Raw genomic sequence first — 25,833 nt, 5'->3', positions numbered from 1 at the left:
ATGGCCAGCTCGTTGGAGTTGCGTTCTCTGAAGCATAGTTTGAATACTTGGCAGTTCAGCTCGAACAAGGACTTCAGCATCTGGTACCTCATCCTGCCAGGTCCTCAGATTCTTCCTAAGACAGTTCAAATGGAAGTGGTTCAGTTTCCTGGCATGGCGCTGGTAGACTGTCCATGCTTCACAAGTATATAACAATGAGGTCAGCAGAACAGCTCTGTAGACCTTCAGTTTGGTCGTCAGTCTAATACTTCTTCCAGTCTGTCAATAAACATTTATAGAGCACGTTCTATTAAGGGCTGGGGCATAAACAAAAACAAAAGCAAAACAAACAAAGACAGTTTCTGCCCTCAGGAGTTTATAATCTAAATGGGGCAAGAAAACATGCAAAAGAAAAGGGTGATGGAAGGTGGTGAGCAAGAAGTTATCCATACAGAAAGATCCCTGGGCAGGAGCATGGAGGAGAAGTCAGAGAAATCCAGAGTCCTGCAGCCATGTGGGAAATGTGGAAATGGCTGTGCTGGGCCCCCTCCTTTAATGGACATTTTGGAGTTCATGCCTCTGTCTCCCAATAAGAGAGGCAGAATGACTACCAAGGCTGATTACATTTTGCAGAATCATGAGATTCCCAGGGCATGGTAGAGAATTTAGAAAGAGAAGTAAGCCCCAGAATAAGATACAAAGTCATAAAGGAAGAGTCATTATCCTTTCAGTTCAGGGAACTTTTTTGATCAAAGTTGAATTTGGTCCATGAACATAAAATTTTAAAAAATCTCATAGAACTAGTGTGACAGAGAGATACAGAAAGAGAGAGTGAGGGAAAGAAAGGAAACAGTTGAGAAAGAGGGGAGGGGAAAAGAAGGAGAGAGAGAGAGAGAGACAGAGACAGAGAGAGAGAAACAGAGACAGAGAGAGAGGAAGAGAGAGAACAAATAGTGAGAGCTGAGACAATTATATTGAAAATATGATAGCATTCATCTTACTAACTGTAATGCAGGTTATAACCAGGACTATACACATGATAAAGGAGGGTACCAGCCCTCTGGTATACATAAGATTTGGAGGACATAAATCCCTAGGCTGTTAGAATGTCAGACTTTGTGGGAACTAGGGAATACTAGTGACTAATAAACACTGCCATGAAAGTAGCTAGAGCACAAAGGTTTCTTTGATTCAAGAATAATGAAAGACTTTGCACTAGTGAAAGGGCACCTGAAAGGTCCACAGACATATAAAAGCATGAAAGAGGCTCTTTGCCTTCTCAGATCTGGTAGGTTCTTCATTCCCATAGGGACTACCCCAGTCAACATTATGGGCATATCTCCGTGGACAAAAAACGGGCTACCATGGACAGATCAGCAAAGGTCAGGACTTTCAGCATATATCTTTGATCTGGGTGGACAATTGTAGTTTTGTAAGCTAGGTAAATATAATTTTATATGCATTAGTTTTAGCAAATCAATCATTTAGATTGCTCTGAAACCTAGATTTAGAATAGCTTTCTTAACTTCCTACAATACTAACTCATCTTGAAACAGGTTAAATCTTTTTCTTCCTCCTTCCTCTCTTCCTTTCCTTCCTTCTTTCCTTCCCTCCTTCCTTCCTTCTTTTTTTCCTTTCCTCCTTCCCTTCCTTCCATGGAAAAAATGAGGCACAGAGTGATTAAATAATTTGCCCAATAGCACACAATCCAGATCCTCTGACTCCAGCCAAGGTAATGCAATATGGCTTTCAAAGGAAATTGATAAGCAAGATCTTTGAGCAACCTTACGAACAATGAAATTGGAGATATATGTTTCTCAAGTAGAGCTACTTTGGTCCCTGAAAAACTTCCCCTGTTCTAATAAGTCCGCATCTGTCTTTTCTAATTGATGGCAGTAGATGGCTAAAGATGGTAAACACATCCTTCCAGAAGTTTAGGCTGGAACGATGCAGTTGACTGTCGTTCGGGTTACTTGGCCATCACTGACCTTTGTTGTGATCAGTTAGGCCTTGACTAGGGGGCACTACTGTACAGCCATCAAATCCTGTAGTTAGAGCAATGCTTGAACATGTTGTAATCCAGTTTTTTTTTTTTTTCAGCTTACACAGCCACAATCTAAGAATTATTAACAAGATACAAAGCACTTTTTCCAAAAAGAAAGACACAGAAATATCTAGCAAAGGAGCTTCTCTGGGAATGAGCATGTCTGGTGATTCCCCTTATCCACAATCTCCTAAATTGATATTCTAAAGAAAAGAGGAAAGATGTAAATCTTTGAATCTAACCAGTCCTTCAGGCACCTGGCTCTCCTCACAATATTACTATTCAATAGCTTCAATCACCAGTCCTTACCTTCAATTACAACTTGATATTGATTTTTTTCCTGCCCATTATTTCTGCTTTAGCTACAATAGTTCTCTCCTGATGCTTGTCAACTCCATTTTAGGAGCTGTTAAATGAGAAGGAACACATCTGTGAATGACACACACAATACACTGCTTGATTAGGAAATAAATCTCTTAGCGTTTGGGGAGAAGTGAGGTGGTCTCAAGGTTCAGACAATGAATGAGGTGGCAATCTTGATTTCTATAGCTCCTTCTCCCCACAACCCTTTTACTTTTTGTCGATTAGATTTTTCCAGCCTGAATGAGGCCCATTGAGAAAGTATCTGCCAGATAAAGGTAAGTGTACAGAGACATGTGTGTCCTGTTTGAAATAGCCAACCTCACATCTAGCCCAACTTGCACACAGAAGCCAAGATTCTTTGCGAGGTGCTACCATGGAAAATGTTTTAGAAGTGCAGCAGCTGTGCTATGACCCCATCTGAGCTGAGCAAAATGTGTCCTGCAGCAACATTTCACATTGAAATTAATTGATTTCAGTCAGGACAGATTAAGTCTGATTCCATAACTCTGGCCATCTTGGATCAATATCCACTGGTTATTCATTCCAGTTATTGAGGGGAAAATTGCCTTTGGAAAACTTATCTCCAGTCAAATAAATATGGAAGTTTCATGTCATTGTGACATTTAAAAAGGTTCAAGAGACATAGTTGCTAAGTAAAGTCATTTTTATTAATAAGGCCTGCAGGTTATTAATAATTATTAATAATTAATAATGGTCAATTAGCATTTCCTTTAGATCAAAGACAATCATGACAGTGACTCAGAGTTTATATCCTTCAAAACAGTAGGTGGTCCACCAAGTAGCAATCAAATCTAATTGGTTAATGTGGACTATATTAAAATGAAGAGCTGAGACTCTCTGGGTTAGGAAAGTATCTCTCTACCAGAACACTCATAGCTTTAGGCTATCAATTCAAAGAATGTCTACCCCACCAAAGCCTGAGCAGAACCGCTTAGATCAAATTCCTTGGTCTGATCTATATTGAGGAGAGTTAATGCAATCTCATTGTCAGTAATGTCCTACAGAAACTTGAACTTAAAGTGAGGGCTTTGGAAGAAGAGGGGGGATCTGTGAATCTCCCCAAGGGGTTGGTTATCAACAGTCATTTCTCACATCATTTATCGGCTAGGTATCTACGAGGTACTTATGTGACAAACATTGTGATAGAGAATGAGAATACCTCAAAGGATTTATATTCTATTGAGAAAACAATATGTACAAAATCACTGGCTTTGGAGTCAGAAAACCGGGGTTCAGATTCTACCTCCAACATGAATGCTTCTATGAACTTGGACAAATCATTTAACTTCCTTTAAGACCTTACTGAACACATTTCTAAAATAAAATAAAATATTAAATAAATATATATTTTATAATTTTTATATTATTTTATTTTATATTTTATAAAATATCAAAAGTTGTCTTATGCCAACCTGCCAGTTCTAGATCTATAATCTTACGTTCCTAAGTGACTTTAGATTTAAATGATTGTTGTACTTGCCTTGGAAACAAAGTCTCTGGATAAAAGAAGTATTTATTTACTTTTTAGTCATTTTTCAGTTGTGTCCGACTCTTCTTGACCCCTTTTAGGTGTTTCTAGGTAAAGATACTGGAGTGGTTTTCTCTTTCCTGCTCCAACTCATGTTACAGATGAGGAAACTGAGGCAAGCAGGGTTAAGTGACTTGCTAAGGGTCACACAGCTAGTAAATGTCTGAAGTCAAATTTGAATTCAGGAAGAGGAGTCTTCCTGACTCTAGGCCTGGCAGTCTATCCACTGTACCATCTATCTTCCCCTAGAAGAAATATACCCCTAGTTTTGGGAAGTATTATATAGCTTCCAGAGTCATTGGAAATCAGTCTTTATCTTTTCCCAATCATCATATTTACCACCGGTTTATACCTACAAAACTCTGCAGGCTACTTCTCTCAAATGGAGAACAATTCATTTCAATTCAATAAGTATTTAGTCACTCAATTAATAAAATATTTAATGGGGATGTACCATAAAAAAGTCTAGTCAAAAAAAATGTGAAAAAGAATGGTGTGCTTAGCATACTTGACACTGGAAGCAGATAATTAATATCTCTCTTTTCTATGTAACAAAATTATTTTCAATAATAATTACAAAATGAGTAATAATGCCCAGAAAAGAAACACAGTGAAAATATTCTTTTGTTCTTTTATTGATGTTCTTTGTGTATGTGATCATGTCAGCAAGTTGTTTTTTTTAATATAGTATAGAAAAAGAAAACCATAATATAGTAATGCTTTTAAATTACACTGATGTGATACTCCAGGGTTGTTTTCTCCAAAAAACAAGCCTCCCTTAAACTGTGGGGAGCTGCCTATTATCAGGTCCCTGAAATTCTGTTGCCCCTACCTTCCTCCCAGTTTAAAGAGACAAACTCTATACCAGCCCCCCAGGGCAGAGGCACACTACTTCCCCATCTAATACCCTGGAGCTGCACCTGTCCTAATCTCAGCTATTCATTCTGCATCTTTCAGTCCATGATTCCTACAGTGAGAACCAGTCCTTGTCTGGAGACTCTCCACTTTCCTCTGGGCTGTCCTTCCTAATGCACTCCCTTATTGCTTGCACCTGGGGCAAACTGCCTAACTACTTCAGCCTTAATACCACCACTGGTGAAAGGTAGACATGCTCTTCTGTTCCTTTTCAAATAAGCTAAACTCAGTTTCTTTATAACATGTCACACACACATACACACACACATACACACACACAAACCAAACTCACTTCCCACTAATAATGTGCACTTCATTGTTAGTACATCCCAAGAGACTTGTGATACTGCTGACCAGATTTCACTCTCACTTCAGTCTGATTGTTAGGGCAGCAATTTGAGGTCCATCTTTTCTGGCCAGTCAGGTGTGCATGACTCATCCTCTTGGCAGTGGTCGCCTCCTCTGAGAAGAGTGCAGTTGTAGGGAATCACATTCTCCTGCCATTCAGCACCCAGAATTCCCTAACTCCTTGGACTCATGTGATTCTCACCAAGGCTTGAAACACGCATGTCTCCGAATTGCTCTTTGGTCCCCTCTGCTTAGGGAAAGAAACACAAAGCAGAGGAGGCAGTAAAGGATTTCAGATCTAGTCCTAGGAGAGTCCTTGCTCACCTAGGAAAGCACATGTTCTCCCTGCCATGTCCTAACAACTGCCATGCTTGTTCTAGGGAGTAAGCGGGGAGAAAAATCTCCTAAGTCCTTCACCTCTCCTGCATCTGACTGAAAAATCTAAGAGGGCTGTTATTAGCTGTATCCTAAGAAACAGGTTAACTCCAAAGGAGGAAGTTTTTCTTTTCATTCTCTTATTTAATCTAGCAATACTTTCTGGCTCAGCCACCAATCATCGTCATACACCCTCACAAATTGTAGGGACCAATAAAAGAATTGCTCTGTCACCCCAAAGCACAAGTCCAGGGGGACAACTAAAGTTGCTGCTTCATCTCAAAGTACAAGTTCTTCAGCAAAGGGTCAGAACACATATGGTCCACCAGAAAAGTCTAGATTGTAGACCCATCACTTCATATACTCTGTGAGATGACCCATTGCCACACAGATATCCAAGTGGGGACATGATCCCAGATTTCATTCTCTTGTATCTTCCTTCCTTCCTTCCTCTTCCTTCCTTGCTTCCTTGCTTCCTTGCTTCCTTGCTTCCTTCCTTGTTTCCTTGCTTCCTTCCTTCCTTTCTTCCTTCCTTCCTTCCTTCCTTCCTTCCTTCCTTCCTTCCTTCCTTCCTTCCTTCCTTCCTTCCTTCCTTCCTTCCTTTCTTCTGCGTCTCCCTCCTGCCCATTGTTTTTCCCTCCTAGTAGCCTATAATTCTTTGCATAGAAGCCAAGAAACTGACCTTTGCTTATAGCTGTGGCATCACAAGGAAATTGCCCAAAGAACTGCCCAAGGAAATGGGAACAAGGAAAGCAGCATACTTATTCTAAAACTGCTATATATATTTTCATGAGAGACAATATAGACTAGTCCACAGGGCCAGCAACTTGAAGGTGATAGACATTTATTGAGTGGCACATAACTTAAGCTAGGTAGTATAGTGGTGGACTTGGAGTCAGGAAGACCTGACTTCAAACCCTGTCTCAGGTACTTACTAGCTGGGTGACCATGGACAAATCACTTAACTGCTATGTGCCTCAGTTTCCTTATCTGTAAAGTGAGGGGATTGGACTCAACAACCTCTGGTCCTTTCCAGCTGTAAATTTATTATCCTATGATTCCTAATAAAAAAAGTGAAGTTGGTCTTTGATGATGTTACATTTTCTGTATCAAAATGTTCCTTCTCTTTTCTAGTGATTGATATATCTCTCTGCTACCTTCCCCCATGCCCAGACATTTGTTCAGTGTCTAGTTATTATCCACTGTTGGCTATTAACTGAGTGGGTAGCCTGGTGATAGGAAGGAAAAATAAAGAAGGATATTAAAGCAAATTTCAGAAGAACTCTTAGTTCTTCTGGCTTCCTTCATAATTCATGTCAGATCACACTTTCTGAAGGAAGCCTTTCTAACTACACCCAAATTAGCAATGTCTTCCCTTCTGAGATTGTCTTCCATTTATTCCGTACAGATCTTGTATGTACATACTTGTCCTTCCTTGCTTGATTAGACTACGAACTCCCTGAAGGCAGGAGACTGGTTTTGCCTTTCTTTGCATCTCCAGCGCTTAGCTCAGTGCTAGACACTTAATTAGATGCTTGATGACTGACGTATTTTTGAAATTTTGATTCATTAATTAGCTGTGTGACCATGGTCAATTTCTTTAACCTCTTTGGGACTCATTGATATTGTATATAAAGACGTTAGACTAGATGACTTCTTATTTTAAATAAGTGTTTTATTGTTGTCTTTTGTTTTTTACATCATCATAGCTTTCCCCAGTATCTTCCTCTCTCCCTATCATTTCATATAACAGTCATTTCATATAACAAATAGTACTTTTTAAAGAAAAAAGAAAAAGAAGGGAAAAATCTTCACAACTTGCCAATTTATTGGAAAAGTCCCAAGCCATGTGCAGTATGCAACATCAGCAGATTGAACTTTTTAAGATTTCCAAGTTCCCTTCCACATCTCATTTTATGGTTCTAGAATTTTAATCCCTCCTCAAATGTTATTCTGCAGCAACTCAAAGTTGTATTTGTGTCTGTGTGTGTTCGTCCTTTGTTGCCGAAGAAGACCATGCCATCAGAGAAATAATGACATGACTTACACTTGACTTTGTTTTGAGTGAGGGAGTGCAGGTCACCAGCCTCACTTCTCCTCCAGAGCCATCTGAATGTGGTGACCAGATATTCATCAGAATGACTGGAGATGACCCAGGATGAGGTAGTTGGGGTTAAGCGACTTGCCCAAGGTCACACAGCTAGTAAGTGTCAAGTGTCTGAGGTGAAATTTGAACTCAGGTCCTCCTGACTCCTACACTAGTGCTCTATCCTCTGCACCACCTAGCTGCCCATTTGTGTCTGAAAGGATAATTTTAAAGCCTGCAAAGCTCCCTGCCCTCCTCCATCATTCACATCTAGGAAGAGTGATCATCCCTTCTGAACCACAGAGAGAATGAATGGTTTACTACTTCTGAAAGTTTGCTGTTGGTCTAGAGCAAGAGTTGCAAACTCTGACCTCAGAGCCAGTGGTTTTATGTGGAATTAAGAATGATTCTTATGTTTGTAAATACAATAAAATTTATTTAAAAATGTAAAAAAACACCCCAACACATTCTTGACTCACTGGCCGTCCAGGAACATGTGGTCAGTCAGATTTGGTCCACTATCAGTAATTTGCTTACCCACAGAGAGAGCACTAGGAGACCTGTGTGTGACTCTGCCACCAACCAGCCTTTGTAATTATACCCTAGAGGCTCTCTAAACCTCAGTTTCCATATCTGTTAATCCAAGAGATTCATCCCTACTCAGCCTTTTATATCTAAACAAAGGACCTATGTCATAGGACTGTGGTCAGGATCAAATGACCCAATATCTATGGGAGAACTTTGAAAAGTCTATCTAAGTTTCAATTATCACATCCTCTTGGCATGGCTACCTTATCTCCTATTCAATTCAGTATTTATTAAACAGATTCTTGATATTTTGGCTGTACTCCATGTAGTATTCTAGGTCCTAGGGATAAAGAGACAAAAATGAAATTCCCTGACCTCAAGAAGTTTACATTCTACTATTAACACATATGTCTTCTTTCTAAAACTATATTTCAAGTCCCTGGTGGATAGGCTTCCTATCTGTCATACTGCTTTGTATCCTTAAGGTCTAGTGTACTTTTTACAGGTCAACTGACAGTATTTTGACATATTAACTATTAGGTGAGAAAATAAGACTGATAAGATAAGAAAGCAAATCTGTATGGTTGCCAAAGAGAAGTAGAGCTAATTTCTGTAATGGGTTCTTTTCTAATGACAATATGTATACCTAATATTCTCGACTTGAAAAGGAATTCATAAATATATAGTTGGTCAATATCAATTTAGACAATATTGTCTCAAACAAAACCTTGCTGAGACCTACGTAGTTCTTGATAAGGCATTCAGAATAGCTTGCTTGGTGATTTCATTAAGTCCATTGGGTTCAATTATTATCCCTATGCAGATGAGTCCCATAATTATTTATGCACTAGCCACTCTCCTGACTTTCAGGCTTACCGCGTCAACTTCCTCTTAGACATTTTGAACTGGAAATCCCATAGACATCTCACACTCAACATGTCTAAGACTAAGATCATTATCTCCTTCCTCAACCTCCCCCCCAAATTCCCCTTTCCCCAACTTTCCTACTATTGTTAAGGACACCACCATTCTCCAGTCACCTAGGCTCCCAATGTTGGTATTATCCTCAAATCCTCATCACTCACAGTCACCCCTCCTCCATATCCAATATCTTGTAAAGTCTTATTGTTTATCCTTTCCTAATATCTCTTGTATGTAGTTCCTGTGTCCATTCACACAGTCACTACATTGGTTCAGACTTTTATCACCTCATGTTTGAACTATTACAATAGGCTTCTGGTTGGTCCTCCTGCCTCAAGTGTCCCCCTATTTCAATCCATCCTCCACTCAGGTGATTTTCTATAGTACCCTCTTCCCCACTTAAACTCCAGTGACTCCCTATTTATTCTAGAATAAAATATGCAATGCTCTTATTGGCAATTAAAGCATTTCATAACCTGGCATTTCATTCCTTTCCAGTCTTATACTTTACTCTTCTCCATATACACCATGAACCTGGCCCTTTTGCTGCTCCTCATTCATGACATTAAGTCTCCTGACTTTTCACTGGCTGTCCCCTATACTTCCCTCCAAATCTCACTTCCTGGTTCTTTTGGCTTCCTTTAAGATTCAGCTAAATCCAGCTTTTTGCATGAAGTCTTTCCAGGTCTCTCCTAACCTCCCACCCAACAATCTTCAGTACTATTGCTTTCCCTTCTATGTACATTGTATATGCACTGTATATATCATGCATATACATAGTTGTTTGCATAGTCTCCCCCTTTAGAATATGAGCTGCTTGAGGGCAAGTACCAGGTTTTTTACTTTCTTTGCATTCCTTGTGCATAGTACAGTATTTTGCACATAATAAATAATAAATGTTTGTTGAGCAACTGGTTCACTTTATGGGATATTTCAGGTTCTTTTAAACACATTAAACATCTAGAGTCTTTAACGTTGCTGTATTTCATGAGGTCATATTACTGAAATAACAGGAAAAATATACAGATTTTGTTTTTATGTTGTATAGACTTGTCTCACTAATACATAATTAAGAAGAGTTTCTTAGATTGCCACAATACTATTAATGGGTTGAGGCATTCTATTGATGTGTGAATTCTTCTTATGATAAAGTTCTCTATAGACTGTCATTCAGATCTGAAAGTAAAGCTCCTGAGGAGTAAAAATTGTTTTTGCCTTTCTTTGTGTCCTTAGCTCTTTTTTTTTTTATTTTTTATTTTTTATTTTTTTTAATGTTTAACAATCACTGCCATACAATTGCGATTTTATCCCTCCCCACCCACCCCCCACTACCTCCCTCCCTCCCCACGACTGCATACAATTCTGTATAGATTCTACATATACTTTCCTATTGAGTATATTTTCACTATCGTCATGCTATGTAGTCAGACTAAGATAAATGAAAGAATCCGTATAACAAATCAGAACATGATACACAAACAGATACACATACACAAACATGATCTGCTACATTATGTGAGTGACTTCCATATTTCTCTCTCTGAGTGTGGAAGGCATTTTGCCTTGAGGTCCACCATTGGGATTTTTTTTTTTTTTCAGAAGTTCTTGTGTTATTACAAAAATCTAAGTCTACCAGAAAAAACTCTCACACACTGTGGTTGTTGCTGTGCATAAAGTTCTCCTGGTTCTGCTCCTTTCACTCAGCATCAGGTCATATAAGTCCTTCCAGGCCTCTCTGAAGTCTTCTTGTTCATCATTTCTTATGGCACAATAGTACTCCATTACATTCATATACCATAATTTATTCAGCCATTCCCCAATTGATGGACATCCCCCTGACTTCCAGTTTTTGGCAACTACATAGAGTGCTGCTATAAATATTTTTGTACATGTGGGACCCTTTCCCATTTTTATGATCTCTTGGGGATATAGTCCTAGTAGCGATATTGCTGGGTCAAAGGGTATGCACATTTTTGTAGCCCTTTGGGCATAGTTCCAAATTGCTCTCCAGAATGGTTGGATGCGCTCACAGCTCCACCAACAATGAATTAGTGTTCCAACTCTCCCACATCCTCTCCAGCATTTATCATTTTCTTGTTCTGTCATGTTTGCCAATCTTATAGGTGTGATGTGGTACCTCAGAGTTGTTTTGATTTGCATCTCTCTAACCAATAGTGATTTAGAGCATTTTTTCATATGATTATAGATAGCTTTAATTTCTTCCTCTGAAAATTGCCTGTTCATATCCTTTGACCATTTATCAATTGGGGAATGACTTGTATGATTATACATTTGGGTCAGTTCTCTATATATTCTAGAAATGAGGCCTTTATCCCCGAGCTTAGCTGTAAAAATTTTTTCCCAATTTACTACATCCCTCCGGATTTTGGTTGCATTGGGTTTGGTTGTGCAAAAACTTCTCAGTTTAATGTAATCAAAGTTATCCATTTTGCATTTCATAATGCATTCTATCTCTCCTTTAGTAAAAAATTCTTCCCTTCTCCATAGATCTGATAAATACACTATTCCTTGCTTCTCCAGTTTATTCATGGTATCAATCTTTATACCTAAATCATGTACCCATTTGGACTTTATTCTTGTGTACGGTGTCAGGTATGGGTCTATGCCTAATTTCCGCCACACTGTTATCCAGTTTTCCCAGCAATTTTTATCAAACAATGAGTTCTTATCCCAGAAGCTGGGGTCCTTGGGTTTATCAAACAGAAGGTTGCTATATTCCTTGCCTACTGCATCTTGAGTGCCAAGTCTATTCCACTTGTCTACCTCTCTGTTTCTTAGCCAATACCAAGTGGTTTTGATAATTGCTGCTTTATAGTACAGTTTAAGGTCTGGTAGCGCTAGGCCACCTTCCCAGTCTTTGTGTCCTTAGCTCTTAACATAAAGCATTGCACGCAGTAAGAACTTAACACATGCTGACTGATTGATTGATTGAAATAAGGTTCCTTTAAATATGGAATTTCCTCTGTGAAATTTAAATAATCCCATTTATGCATGAATTTCTGTTATACTTCTATTATATAAAGCTAGAGAGAAAGAGAAGTTGAGTGGATAGAAGGATTGCCTTGGAGTCATGAAGACTTGGATCTAAGCACTGCCTTTAAAAACGCATTAGCTGTGTGGCCTTGAACAAGATTCCTAATCTGCCTCTCACTGTCCCAGGTCACTGTCCAAGATTCATTTATAGAGGATCTACTGAGAGTCATTGGTGGAAGAAATTCCCACAGCTGGGAGTTCCCTCTCCTGGAAAAATTACAGATGAGCAACGAAACAATACAAAAGCACACCTTTATAGCTGAGATAATGTTATTAATCTCTGAAAACCTATGGAGAGAATGAACTCTAACACATACCAGAAATAATGCTCTGATTTTCAAAAAGGGCGAGGCGGCAGATTCTTCACACTATAGTACAAAATTTGACTAGCTTGATTTCAATTCATGGCAAAACTTTGTAATATATTATTTAAATGGTTAGTGTTTGAGTCCTTTAGGAAATAGTGATTGCTGAGAGTCATCATGGGTTTAGGAAGAACAGATTATTCTAGACTAAATTAAATAACATAAAATAAATTGACATTTAAGAAGAATTCCATGTATACATTATACTTGGATTTCAGAAAAACACTAGACAAAATATCTCTTGGTAGCTACTGTTTTCCTATCCTGCTTCTCCAGGGGCTATTTTATTTTTGTCTTTGCATCCTAGACACCTAGTTCCTTAGGTTTTTACTAAAGGTCTTTTAGTTGAATTGTATATAAGGTGAAGAAATTTGTGTTAGCTAAATGATTTAATTGTTAGAGTTATTCAGAAGTAGTTCAATGATTTGCCCCTAAAGCTAGTGATTAATGCATTTTAATATCAATTTGGCATAATAAGATTCAGTGCTAGATAGCATTTGAGAATTCATTTTATCCAACATCCAACATTTGATAAGGAAATTGAGGCCCAAAGAGGTAAAGTTACCTGCCCAAGGTCAAACAGGGAGTAAACTGCAGTGACAGGACTCAAACTCAAGTGCTCTCATTCCAAATGCATGGGTATGAACCCAAACTGACTGCTAGTGATCACCATTCCCCCAAATGTTCACACACTAACCATTTAAAAATTTCAGAATTTTGTCAGGAATTCAAATTGAGTTATTCAAGATTCAAAATATAGTTTGAAGATTCCACCCTCACCCTCCCACTCTTTGAAAATCATAACATCATCTGTTTCTAGCCTTATGGCATAGATAGACTTCTCAATATGCCTTAGCTGTTTCAGAGAGGTTTCTAGTGTAGAAAGGTCGGGGATCTGTCCTTGATTCTATTGCATTCAGTGTTTTAGTGTTGTTTTTCAATGACTTCCACGAAGGCATAGATGGCATATGTTTATCAGATTTGGAGACAATACAGAGGAGTATTGAACAAAAAATGGGCACATAAAATATTAATACCTAATCATAGATTTAATTGGAGGTGAGATCTAAAGGTGATAGATGTAAAGTCTCATACTAGAGTTCAAAAAAAATCAATGGCAAAAATATAGGATAAAAAGATGAGGGACTTGTGACTAGAGGACTGTTTCCATGAAATTGACCTGAGCATTAGCATGGATTATAAGCTCAACAGAACTGAATGTAGCATGGTGGCCAACATGAGTAATGTGATCTTAGGATAGAATAATTAAAGATGAATTGTGTTCGGGTGAAGGTAACAAAAATATTAGAAATTTGGAGACAGTGACACATGAGAATAAATGAAAGGGACTGTAGATGTTTGGTTTAAAGAAGAGCCTTATGGGAGACCTGATTAATAGCTGTCTTCAAGTACCTGAAAGTCTGTCCTATGGAAGGACATTTACTTGAACCCAGAAGACAGATCTAGAAAAATGGGGCAGATTTCGTTTCTTCAGAAAGCAATGCATCTTATCCATTAGGACTGTCCAAAAATGAAGTGACTGAAGTAGTGAGTTCTGAGTTGCTCGAGTGGATTCTTATTTGTCTGTTGTAGAGATTTTTTCTGGACCATTATTGTGTGGGCAGAAAAGCTGCTAAGAAATATGTCCTTAGCTGAAATGGGAGTAAAATGTTGAGTGTAAAGGCCTCTGATACTTTTTTTTAAAGTACTAAAATCTTACCTGGTACACAGTTTTACATATGTTCAACCAGTCCTTTTGATCATAGAACCAATGATAATGAAGAAGAGATAATATTCCCTTTTATTGAGCATCAAAGCTTATACTGTGAGTGAAATATGGACCCCATTAAATATAGTAGGAAAACCAGAGAAGAGATAGAGTTAATTATCAAAATCAAATTCGTTGTGAAGACAATTTTTGGTTGTCAAATTATTTCTTGTATTTGTAAGTCATGGGTAAGCAGAAGGTCTAGGTGTCTACAGACTATACCTTGGAACAATCTTTTTTTTTCACCCATTTCTAATGAGTGTATATGAAAGCCCTATGTAGGAATTGATGGTAGCTCTTTAGAAAAGTACAATAATGATAAGAAATTGAGTGAAATATTTAAATACTAAAAAATAAGTAGGTGTGTGTGTATGTGTGTGTAGATGGTCAGGAAGGAAAAGGAACAGCTATTAGGTGGGTTAGAAAGGAAAAAGATGTTTAATAACTTTCACGTGGGGTTGGGAAACTGGGGTCCAAGGCTCATACAGTGAGTTTAAAGTAACATAGCTTCTTATCAGTATGCCAATGGAATTTGGACATGGCTTACTGGGCAACACTCAGTGGCAACAGGAAGACCACAAAGTCACTGTCATTGATTTCCGAAGTTCCTTAAGGAGCTCCTATCTCTCCAAGCATTCATGATTTTTCATTTTACCAGTTTAAAACAAGATTCAAGTTAGCCACTAAAAGTAGTCCATTTCCCAAATGCCCAAAGAAAGTCTACCCTGTGGGAACAAGCCCAAATGTTTTGATGTTGTCTAGGAGGGATAAATCACCTTTTCTAAGGTACAAAACACTCCTGGAAATGTCAAGCTTAAAATGTTCCACAGATTCATGTTATTATCATTCACTAATGTGGAATTCAAGAAGTTTCTTAAGGTCCTAAATTACTTTTTAAGAACTTAATTAACATTGGATGTATGAGGCGTATTAAAAATATTCTTGTTGATTACAAGCTTAACTCACTTTACACAATAGAAATGTTCCTCAAAGTATTTTAGCTGCTTTCTTTTTTGGGGGGAGAAGGTATATCTGATTATATTTGAAATTCAATATTAGTATGGTCAATTTAGAGAGATTCTGTGAGTAAACTTCATACAGTAAAGAATACTCTACAAAATGAATAATCACCTCTTAATTTATCCGTTTGGTAAGGTCAAAGTTTTGCAGATAGTTTTCCTGAAGTGAGGTCTACTTGTCCCAAGGAGCTTGTGTCTAAGCAAATAATGCTCTGTGAACCATTTAATCAATTCCAAGTTCAACAGTGGCTGCATTTTTTGTTTATTTTGCACATTCAGCAGCAAGGAGGATAAAAATACAATCTGAAAACTACTCAGACTCCACTTTGGGTTCAAAGTCGGCATTTTTCTTAAACAAGAAATATCTGTAACAGTGAGTGAACTCCTGGTGGTATCCCAGAGGAATGCCTTTGTAGTAATACCACTTAGCATATGCCACATTTTCATTTTGATCAATAGGAAAGGTTTTACATTGTACCAAAATCACAGTCCTTTTGCCCTGTCTTGTGTTTCATCTTCACTGGTCCTTAAGGTAAACACTGTTCACATTAATATATTCAAAGGAAATAAACTGGGTCCAAGAAAAATAGCAAACATAAATGTAAAGTAAATATTGCTTTACCTTCACAAACATTTTGGTTCAATAATAAACATCACTCAACATTGCACCCAAGAGACAAGACTTCAATGACTACAAAGTAAATGAATGAACAAATAAGTAATGAAGGTACAACCAAGACTGCCTGGGAGGGTGAGGATTACCCATTGGAACCAGCCTATTCCTCTCTGTCCTAAATGGCATGCCCCAAGAGTATAAGTAAAAAGTAAAATCATTTTTAAATCATAGGTCAGACACTAAGATTTAGGGTTGGAAGGGCCTTTAGAAATAATCTAGTCTAATGGTTCCTTTTTAATGAATCTCAAACTCTATTGGGATTCCTAATAGTGGTCCAAGAGGTTCACACTAAAAACATTCTTCACTGGTACCTTAAGCAGCAACTTGCTTATGAATAGCACATTAAATTATCCTAGGCATTCACAGCACATGTTGTTGTTGTAGAAAGGAGCTTATATAATCATTAAAAGATACCCAACAACATTGGGACCACCGATTTAATCTAAATCCTTTATATTATTGTGGCCGAGAAAAGTTAAGTGACTTCCCAAGGTCACACAGGATGTGCATGTTCTTAGCTAGTATTCAAATCCAGCTAATGTAATACAGTGCTCTTTCCACTTTCCAATGTTTGCTTCTCCTGCCTAGTTCTAATTGTGAGTGGGATCGCAGAGAAACATATTTGGCTCATATTTCACCTGAAAATACCCCATGGAATAATTTCACATTAGAATGTTTACAAAAAGCACCGTCTTCGTATTTAACACTGTTTTCCTATGGCCATTCCCAGGTCTATGATGCAATGTCATGTTAAGCATGCAATAAAAAGGCACATGTTTTCTTCTACCCCTCCTCCCACCATGACAACTTTGAATAACAGCTAATTAATTAGGGAAAGGTCCCCTAAAGATCTCCGAATTTCTAAAAATGCCACCAAGCTGTTAATGAAGTAAATATCTGTTTAATTTACAAACATCAGTAGCATTACTGATATTAGTCCAGATAAGACAAAGCACGCTGCATTATACATGTACATCTAATTTTCTTGGTTTAAAAAAATGGAAAGAAACATCTGCATTTTTACAGAGTACCCTGGGATTTTAAAGAAAGAAAGAGCACAACCCACTATAAATCATTACCAATTCTACGTTGTCATTTAGCAGCAAACATGTTAACATAGGGAACAGGGTAATAAAGTAGTTTTATTATTTGGAAAAAAAAGTCACAGTTCTTGATATTACAGTTTTTAAGGGTAAAGAACTCTGAAGAAATATTAATTTGTAAAAAGGTCTATTTTCTATTGTGATTTTTCTTTACACCATCTTATTTGGGAAATGTATATGTTGAACTGGGAATCCTCCCTTCTCTACAACTGCCGTCTAACACGATGAAATTTTCCTCTCATACTTTATAGGTTCTTGGTAAGTGTCCTGAATATTGACAACAGTTATAACCAAAGGTCAAATGGTCACTTTTGGTTTTAGGTTCTTTTAGTGACACCAGAGGGCAGATACTAAGAAAAACAACCAGACCAAAATATTTACCCCAACACAACAGGCTATGTTAGTCCTATTGCAAAAATAAAAATAATAATAATAAATCCTGATTTTAATTCTTAAAAAATCCAAAATACAAAAATATCAGGACAAATATAAATTAATATATATTAAACCATTGAAAAACAGTAAAAGGGATGGCCTAAAAAATGTTAAGTACAAAGTACTTTGATACAATAAATATTTCTCAGTGAAACTGAATACTGTATAGGGCTGTTTAAACTCATAGAAACAAAAAAATCATATTACTAATTTATCCATCAATAATCTATTGGTTCTGTGTCCCCTTTAACATTTATATTACAAAAAATTAATACTGGAAAAAGGTAGATGAACACTTTTGTGTGCTTCTTTTGCTAACATGCTTGACATGAAGAATATATTTTGAGAATATTTTAAGAGATCTCATTCCTCTCATGTTTTAAACCAAATCCTTTTTTTCCATTACTGGAACCCATCTCTTCAGGATATTTTCCAATTATACCCCAGATATTCTTCTCATCTGTACACTCTGGATTCCTATTCACCCAACTTGCATCCTCATTCATATGTGTGTGCGTGTATTTTTTGTGTGTGTATGTATGTGTGTGTGTGTGTGTGCACTTGGTATGCTCTAATGGAACAGTGATATGTGCTGATATGAATGAGTGCACCTATAATAGGCCTTCTGTTCAGGTCAATCTTTCATCAATGCTCTGTAGGATGAATGTCCCTTGGGTACTGCATCCATTTGTCTTCAGCATGTTATAAAGAAGAATCCGCGTGAAAAGCACTCATGCTTCTTTCTTTCACTGCTGTAACGCTCTTTGTATTGTCTTTCTTCAAGCTCCTCTGGCCTAGGAGAAGTCTTAGTTCAAGCACTTCAATCTTTTGCAAATGCAGAAAAAAGTCTTTATTCTCATAATAAAAATAAGTCTGTTCTGTATTTTACAATATATTTCAAATATTTCCACTATGAAGCATTAATTAGTCCGACATGGTCAATAAGTATACAACATTTTCAAAGACAAAGGTGCTGGGGACATGTTTAGGAGGGGCACCTCGTACAGCCACATTTCACCACTTTCTCAACCTCATCCACAAAGGACGACCCATCAGTGCATTCGAAAGAGTATTTCCGTCTCTTGCTCCTCAGAGGTCCACAGCACTGGCCATTTGAGCAGCTGCCTTTACATTCTAGTCGTGATACCTTTTTGGTTGTTTGGCAGGCAGCATAGCCCTGCTGCTTCTGATAGTAATCTCGGATGCGTTCCCCTCGACAAGAGACTTCTAGGAAAGAACGAAAAACAGCAGTAGGTCATGTGCACTGTAAGAAGAGGATCCCAAATTCAATCCAGGAGATGCCATTTTAAAAGGTGAATGCTATTTTTAGTACTGGGATCCAGTAGGTATGTCTTATTAGCTGGTGCCACAGCTCTATGTTGTTTAAAAAAAAACAAACACCCCCAAAACAAAAAAAAAAGTTCTTTGTGTTCTCTTATTCTCAGCAAAGCAAATGTTATATATACGGACTATAAATACAGTATTATTGCAGTGACAAGAAAATTGAATTCTTAAATCTCTTCCTTTATTACAAAAATACACATCTTTAGTTTTTTACATAGCTAACAGCTGGATTTGTTTACCAGAGGGAACTGTTTCAGAGCATACAATTTAATTTATTAGACTTGGAGTTTAATATTATTCAATCTGTTACTTAATACAAGTTACATTCCACTAACTTCATAAATTATCCAAGTATAAACCAGCTCAAAAGGAGACATCTGCTAAAAGCTTCCATGGGCACGTTCCTTAAATCTGGTCACACTGATACACAAAACATAATAAATAAATGCCAGCTGCAGTGGAAAAGGAGGGCAAGTTTTGATAGACAAAGGAAAAGGGAGAAAGGTGAGTCTAAAAAGAGTCAGGCCATTTTCATCCATCTCACCTGCATAATTTGCTGTGATAAATCAGTTGGACCTAAAAGGTCAAAAGCAGAGTTTGTGACAAAACTAGAAGCAAGGGTATAAGATCTGGCTTCTCAGCTGAAGAAAGTAGAGAAACAATAAATACTGAAAGGTACAGAAGGTAAATGCGATAGTTGAGCAGAATAAAAAAAATGCTTCTGCGTAAAGAAAAAAACTAAATGTTTTTGCAGCAGAACAAATGGCAGGAGAATAATTCCATATCTCTACTTAATGTTGGTTCAGGGGCTTGAAGTCTTTCTCACCCAGGACCTTTACCAAGTCATTTGAAAGGAAAAAAATAGTAAAAGTCCCTGTTGGTGGTGAAAAATTGGTGTCTTGGTTCTTTTTTCTTCCATTTTGAAAAAAAAGAAATACTCTCATTCCTTGAGGCTCCATCACAGCCCTGACTGATATGAACAAAGCAGCTTTATTTACCTCTGTCACAGCTTTCCCCAGTGTATCCACTGTTGCATTCACAATAGGCCTGTCTGAGCCCCGAAAGTCGGCATTTTCCATGTTTACATCTAATGGACTGGCAGGGGTTAAACAGCTCTTCCTCCTCATCACATAAGACACCTCCATGGCCTTCCAGACACTTGCAGCTGTAGGAAAATGCATTGATTGGCAAGCAGGTTCCATGCAAGCATCTAGAGGGGAAGAAAAAGAAACCTAAGAGAATGGAAATACATTAAAGAGGATACGTGGGGGAGAGGGATATGCATTTTGATGAACGAATGGCTATGAGTGATATAACAGGAACAGCTTGAGAGTTCCCTGTTTGACTCTGTAGTTCCCTGCTCCCCCTAACATTCAATACAAGTTACCATTAGGACATACTTATTTCCAAGACAGGGATCATTGGTCCGCTGGTCACACAGTGGTCCCATCCATCCTTCTTCACAATCACAGGTGAAACCTGATTGGCTTGATGCTTGGCACGTCCCATGGGCACACACCTTTTTATGGCATGGCTCACAACCAGGCAGAATGCCTGTCTGCATAGGCACCTTCCTGAAGTCTTGAAGTTCACTGTTGATGTACAAGTGGCGAATGCACCCATGAAAACTAGTGCCATTCTGTCCTGGGGCTTGGCGCAGAGCTGCAACGTTGTTTTTTCCAGGCATTCCTTGGGGAAAAGCACACCACCATTAGAGGGCAGTTCCCTTTCCTGGACCACAACCATGCTAAGATCTTATGAATGAATGTAGACCCAACTTGTATTCTACTACCTGTGGAGAAGTAGCTATCAGGCTGATCATTTGGGCTCATGTCAATGGGCCCCTGTGATTTTTAGACTCTGATCTGTCAAAGGCAATACTGCATGGGATATGGTCGGAGCTCAGTGGAATGGTTAACTTTGGAAAGAAAGAACTAACCACTGTGGAAGAGTGTGTGTTCATTCATCTCCTTTTCAGTCACTAATTGAGAGGGAGTCTTCCAACTCCAAGACATTAATAACTAAAAATGGGATTACTTGGCAAACAATTTACAACCACAGAAGAAAATATAAAGAATGTATGTGTGTTTGTGTATACATACCACAAGTGACAGTCATCTAGTAATCCCTATATTGGCAGAATGAAACAATTTTTCCAAAAGTCTAAGCCAGGCTTTGGGGGAAAAAATATCCCTAGATGGGTTGCTGATGCAGCAGTCAACCAGTTCACCTCAGGGTCAAGAGAAAGTCTGGATGAATCTGTGCAAGCACATTCCTTTCTCTTCCCTTATACACACATCTCTCTCTCTAGCTAAAGAAGGACTACATAATCTACTCAGGGTGCCTTGTATTCTGATCTAAGTAGTGTAAATTGCCAGCATAGAGCAAAAGAGTGGGTTTTTAGGTTCTGAATTCTGGCAGATCTCATTTCATTCCAATGAATCTGAGAGATACAGCTTTTATCAGTAACACTCCTAATAGAGTTCCCTAATTTTGAAGTCCTCTCAGGCCCATAAAACTCCATTAGCAGTCTATTAAACTGTGTATGATCAGTGATCCACAATACTGCTCTGAGGGCCATACCCCAAGAAGATCAAAGAAAGAAGGAAAGGATGTACACGCACAGAAGTATTTCTAGCAGCTCTTTCCGTGGTGGCAAAAAATTGGAAACTGAGGGGATAGCTTTCAATTGGGGAATGATTGAACAAGTTGTGGTATATGGATGTGATGGAATACTGTTGTTTTCTAAGAAATGATGAAGGAGATGGCTTCACAAAAATCTGAGATTTATATGAACTAAGACAAATGGCAGTAAGCAGAACCAGGAGAATAATCTACACAGTAACAGCAATATTGTACAGATAGCCTACTACAAAACAGTACACCATGCAACCACATTTCCTAAGGTCTTATGATGAAATGTACTATTCTTCACCTTGAGACTGAGAACTCATGGACTCAGAGTGCAGATTGTAACATGTTTTTTTCTTTTTAAAAAAGTTAGAATAGGCTAATGTAGAATGCATTTTACATGACTGCATATTTGTAGTAGATTTTGTTTTTCTTGAATCCTCATTGGTTGGGGTCGGGGAGAGGGAGGGAAAAATTAGGAACTGAAAAAAGAATAAAAACCTCTGTGTTTTAAAAAATAAAACTTCATTTATTTACAGACAATTTGAAAAAAAATGATCAAAAGCTATTCAGTCATGATTATTTCAAAGTGAATTTTCTATTTAAGGTTATACCTCCTGTGTTACTGTTCATCTCTTCACTCTCCCCTCCCAAAGCAGTTCAAAAGACTTGACAAAACAGTTTTTAATGAAAACTTAACAAAATCAAGATCAAGGGAAAGTACGTAATAATCATCTCATAATTAAGTGATGCAAAGCATTTTCTTTATGGCAACCCTGATGAGAAGGGAATGCAGGTATGATTAGCCTCATTTTGCAAATGAGGAAACTGAGGTTCCGAGTGGATGGTTAACTTTGTTCTAGGGCACAAGGCTAAGAAGGGACTGCAATTTGAAACTAGATTTATTGACACCAGGAACAGAGATCCTTATATTATGCCATGCTGTAACTGAATCAGGAGAGCCCTGATTCATCCCTTGTGCTAAGCCCATAAAGACAGCTTGGTGAGACAACTCTCCCACTCCTACTTGGTGTGAAATCTGCTATGAGGGTTAAAGTTTTTAAAGTAAGCCAAGGCAAATTTCCTTTTGAAATTTATCCTGACAAAATATGAACATTCTTTCTGAGGCCTCTCAGCTAGGACCACAGAACCTACAGTTGTTTTTACTTTTTCATACATTATAACCAGATTGCTTAGTTCCTCCTGCTCATAAAAATGACCTTTTTTTTTTCTCTCCTAAAATTCAACAACAGCTTTTGCCATGTCTATCTAGGCCATAGATGTGAATTAGAGGTGGGGAGAAAGCAAGATTTACAGAATGACTCTTCTTTTGTTGTTGGTACACCCTGCCTGTTGGTGCTCATGGTCACCAAACTAGTAGTAAGTGTCTAAGGCAGGAATTGAACCAAGGTCTTTCTGACTCTAAGTCCAAGGTTCTATCTACTGAACCATCTAGCTGCCTAGGACCAAGAGAGGAATGGATTGGATTTGTGAAAGTACAGTGCTTTTAATGATCCTAAATCTTTTCCTGAAACAAAACTCTACTTTTGGACACTCAATCTGTTGGTGCCATGTGACTATAACTCATGGAATACCTCAATTTTTAAACAATGGAAATTGAGGTTTACTCAAAAGTGAGTAGTCACCATGTTCCTTTGTTAGCACATTGATTCTCTACTCTTGCTACATGTCTTCCCTTACCTAGAACACCTTTTGATGTTTACTGTCTCCATTTATAGGTCAGGGACTAATGGGGGCAAATGAGCAACTAGTGTAACCAAAGGTTAGTAAAAGAGTTCCAATATAGTTCTGTAGCTGTATGTTTATCCAAGCTTGGCAATTTTTCCCCAAACTGCAAGGTGCATGTGTGCTTAAATAAGAGGCTTATTTTTTAAATAACACAAATCCACTACCAATTTATGATACTGAATATTTCTTGGATAAGCAATGCAGACAGACAATGGGATGGACCCAAAATGGACTGAAGAGGAGCAGGTTTTATAACTTCTGGAAAATCGCCTAACTGCTTCCTGCTACAAAAGCCTCTATTTTTAATACCAGTATTTTCCCAGTAATACTATATGGCTGTGAATCATAGAACATCTCTATTTCAGAGATATGTAAATCTCAAAATGAATGCAAGGCAATGGAAAAATGTATGCAACAGCAAGGTGATACTAAGAAGCTTGCAACATACTGATCCGACTATCAAAAGCTAATATTTACTTAACATTTATAAAATTATCTCATGTGAAGGTCACAAAAAACTTTGAGATAGCTGCTGTTATTTTCATGCCCAATTTACAGATGAGGAAGCTGAGGCTCCAAAAGTTTAACCAACATGCCTAGGGTCACATGGCTTGGAATATCTGATAGTTCTGAGGGCAGCACTCAACCCACTAGACCGCCTGACTAGAATGTGACCAATGATGACTTGGCAAGGACATCACAAATGGCGTACTAGAATCAGAGGTTGTCTGATCTCACAGTGGAAGGAAAGCAGATGAAAAGCCCCCATGTGACACTGATGCTAATATGTCTTGGACAAATGCTGCAGAAGGACAATGATCGGGGTCTAAAGCTAAATAGGAGGAAGAGGAGATTGGGCTGGATTGAAGTAGGGAAATCATGCTGCACAGCAGATATCAGTAAGCTTCCTCATTGAAAGATTAAATAAGACAGGGGATGCACTCTAGTGCATTCAGTGAATACTTTACAATAGATTTACAGAGAGATATCGACAAAATTCAGAATTTCATAGTTTCAAGGGACCTCAGCAATCATCTAGTCCTACCCCAAAAAGAAGCCCAACTGCAGTACTCTTGAGAAATGCTCATCCAGTCTTTGTGTGGAGCCCTTTTATGGAGGAGTGGGGTCTCATAGGATGAGAACAGATGATTCACCATCTTCACTCAAGGAGAATGTACTAACATTTATTAGACTATAGGCATCTTGTAGTAATGAAACAATCTCCAGTATCAAACTCTTTTCCTGAAGTTTGGGGCTAAGACATACACCCCGATATTTACATGGTTTTTGATGGGGTTTTTTTGGCAGTGTATGAGGTATGACCATAAAGAAATGAAACTCTGAAATCACATATGAGAATCTGCCCAATTGCTGCCTATTTACTCTTTGTGTAATTATTTTATTTGCATTTGTTTGTGTCCATTGTTGTAAGACACAACAGGCTAGTTTTTCAAAAAAGCATATAAGCAACCATTTCCAAAAGGACCAGCATAACTCATATTTTAGAAATAATCAGTTTCATAGAATTTAGAAAGAGACTATGAATGTGTATTGATTGGGATAAAAGGAGAAGCTTTTATTGGTACTTGAAATGAGAACTCCTGTCTGCTTTTTTTTCCAAATCCTCTGAAATGTCTTTCAACCTCATCACCCAACTGAGACTGCTGACTCCAAAGTTATTGATGATATCTTAATTGCCAAAACTTATGTCCCCTTTTAAACCTTTTCCTTCTTGAACTTTTTGCAACCTTTGATAGAGTTTAACATGTCCACTAACTGTCTCTCTGTCTATATTTCTATCTATTGCTATCTCCCAAGGCTCTGTCCTGGATCCTCTTTCCTTCTTTTTCTACTGTACCTTAATTGGATCTCATCAACTCTCATGGGACCAATTATCACTCTTATGAAGATGATTCCTAGATCTATTTATGTAACTTTAACCTTGCTCCATATGTCCAGGCTTACATTACCAAACTCCTCTTGGATGTGTTGGACTGGATGTCCCATGGGCATCTGAAATTCAGCATATCCAAAGTAGAAATTATCTCTTCTCTTAAATTCTTTCCTTTTCTGAACTTCTCTATGATTGTTGTGGTTCCCCAGTCATTCAGACTCACAATCTCAGTGTTATTCTTAACTCCTCACAGTCATCCCATATATCAAATTTTGTCAAATCTTATTGTTTCTCTTTTCACAGTATCTTTCATATATGCTCCTTTTTTTCAACTCACAGAACTGGTCCCCCTGGTTTAAGCCTTCATCACCTCACTTGTAGACTCCCCTAATAGGTGTCAAGTTAATTTCCTTGCCTCAAAATTTCCCCCATTTGTATCTGACTTTCTCTAAGCTACCAAAGAAATCTTTCTAAAGGACAGGTGTAACTAATTAACTCCAGTATTTCCCTGCCACTTCCAGAATAAAATATTTTGTCTTGTTTGGCTTTTAAAACCCTGCACAATTTTGCCCCCTTATAGCATTCTAGTCTTCTTGTACCATACTGCTCCCTTCTTACACCCTGCAGTGACATTGGCCTCCTTGCTTCGCCTCACACATTACCCCTTATTTCCTAGTACCACGAATT

The 25,833-nt window shown here is 38.0% G+C and overlaps 1 protein-coding gene across 2 annotated transcripts in view; it reads right to left on the bottom strand.

Annotated features, from left to right (window-relative positions):
• Positions 1 to 15,552: 15,552 nt before the first annotated feature.
• Positions 15,553 to 25,833, bottom strand: part of SLIT2 (slit guidance ligand 2) — a 394,889-nt gene continuing 384,608 nt past the window's right edge. For both annotated transcript variants that reach the window (XM_072622130.1, XM_072622131.1), the window contains 3 exons: positions 20,273 to 20,561; positions 19,871 to 20,082; positions 15,553 to 18,755 (listed from right to left, as the gene is read on the bottom strand). In XM_072622130.1, the coding sequence (XP_072478231.1) occupies positions 18,514 to 18,755; positions 19,871 to 20,082; positions 20,273 to 20,561 (743 nt within the window). In that variant the 3' untranslated portion in view covers positions 15,553 to 18,513. The remainder of the gene's footprint in view (positions 18,756 to 19,870; positions 20,083 to 20,272; positions 20,562 to 25,833) is intronic.

The sequence above is a fragment of the Notamacropus eugenii genome, chromosome 6 (assembly GCF_028372415.1).
Source record: "Notamacropus eugenii isolate mMacEug1 chromosome 6, mMacEug1.pri_v2, whole genome shotgun sequence".
Classification (NCBI taxonomy): Eukaryota; Metazoa; Chordata; class Mammalia; order Diprotodontia; family Macropodidae; genus Notamacropus; species Notamacropus eugenii.
Note: the sequence above shows the minus strand (reverse complement) of the source record. Positions and strands in the feature narration are given on the sequence as shown.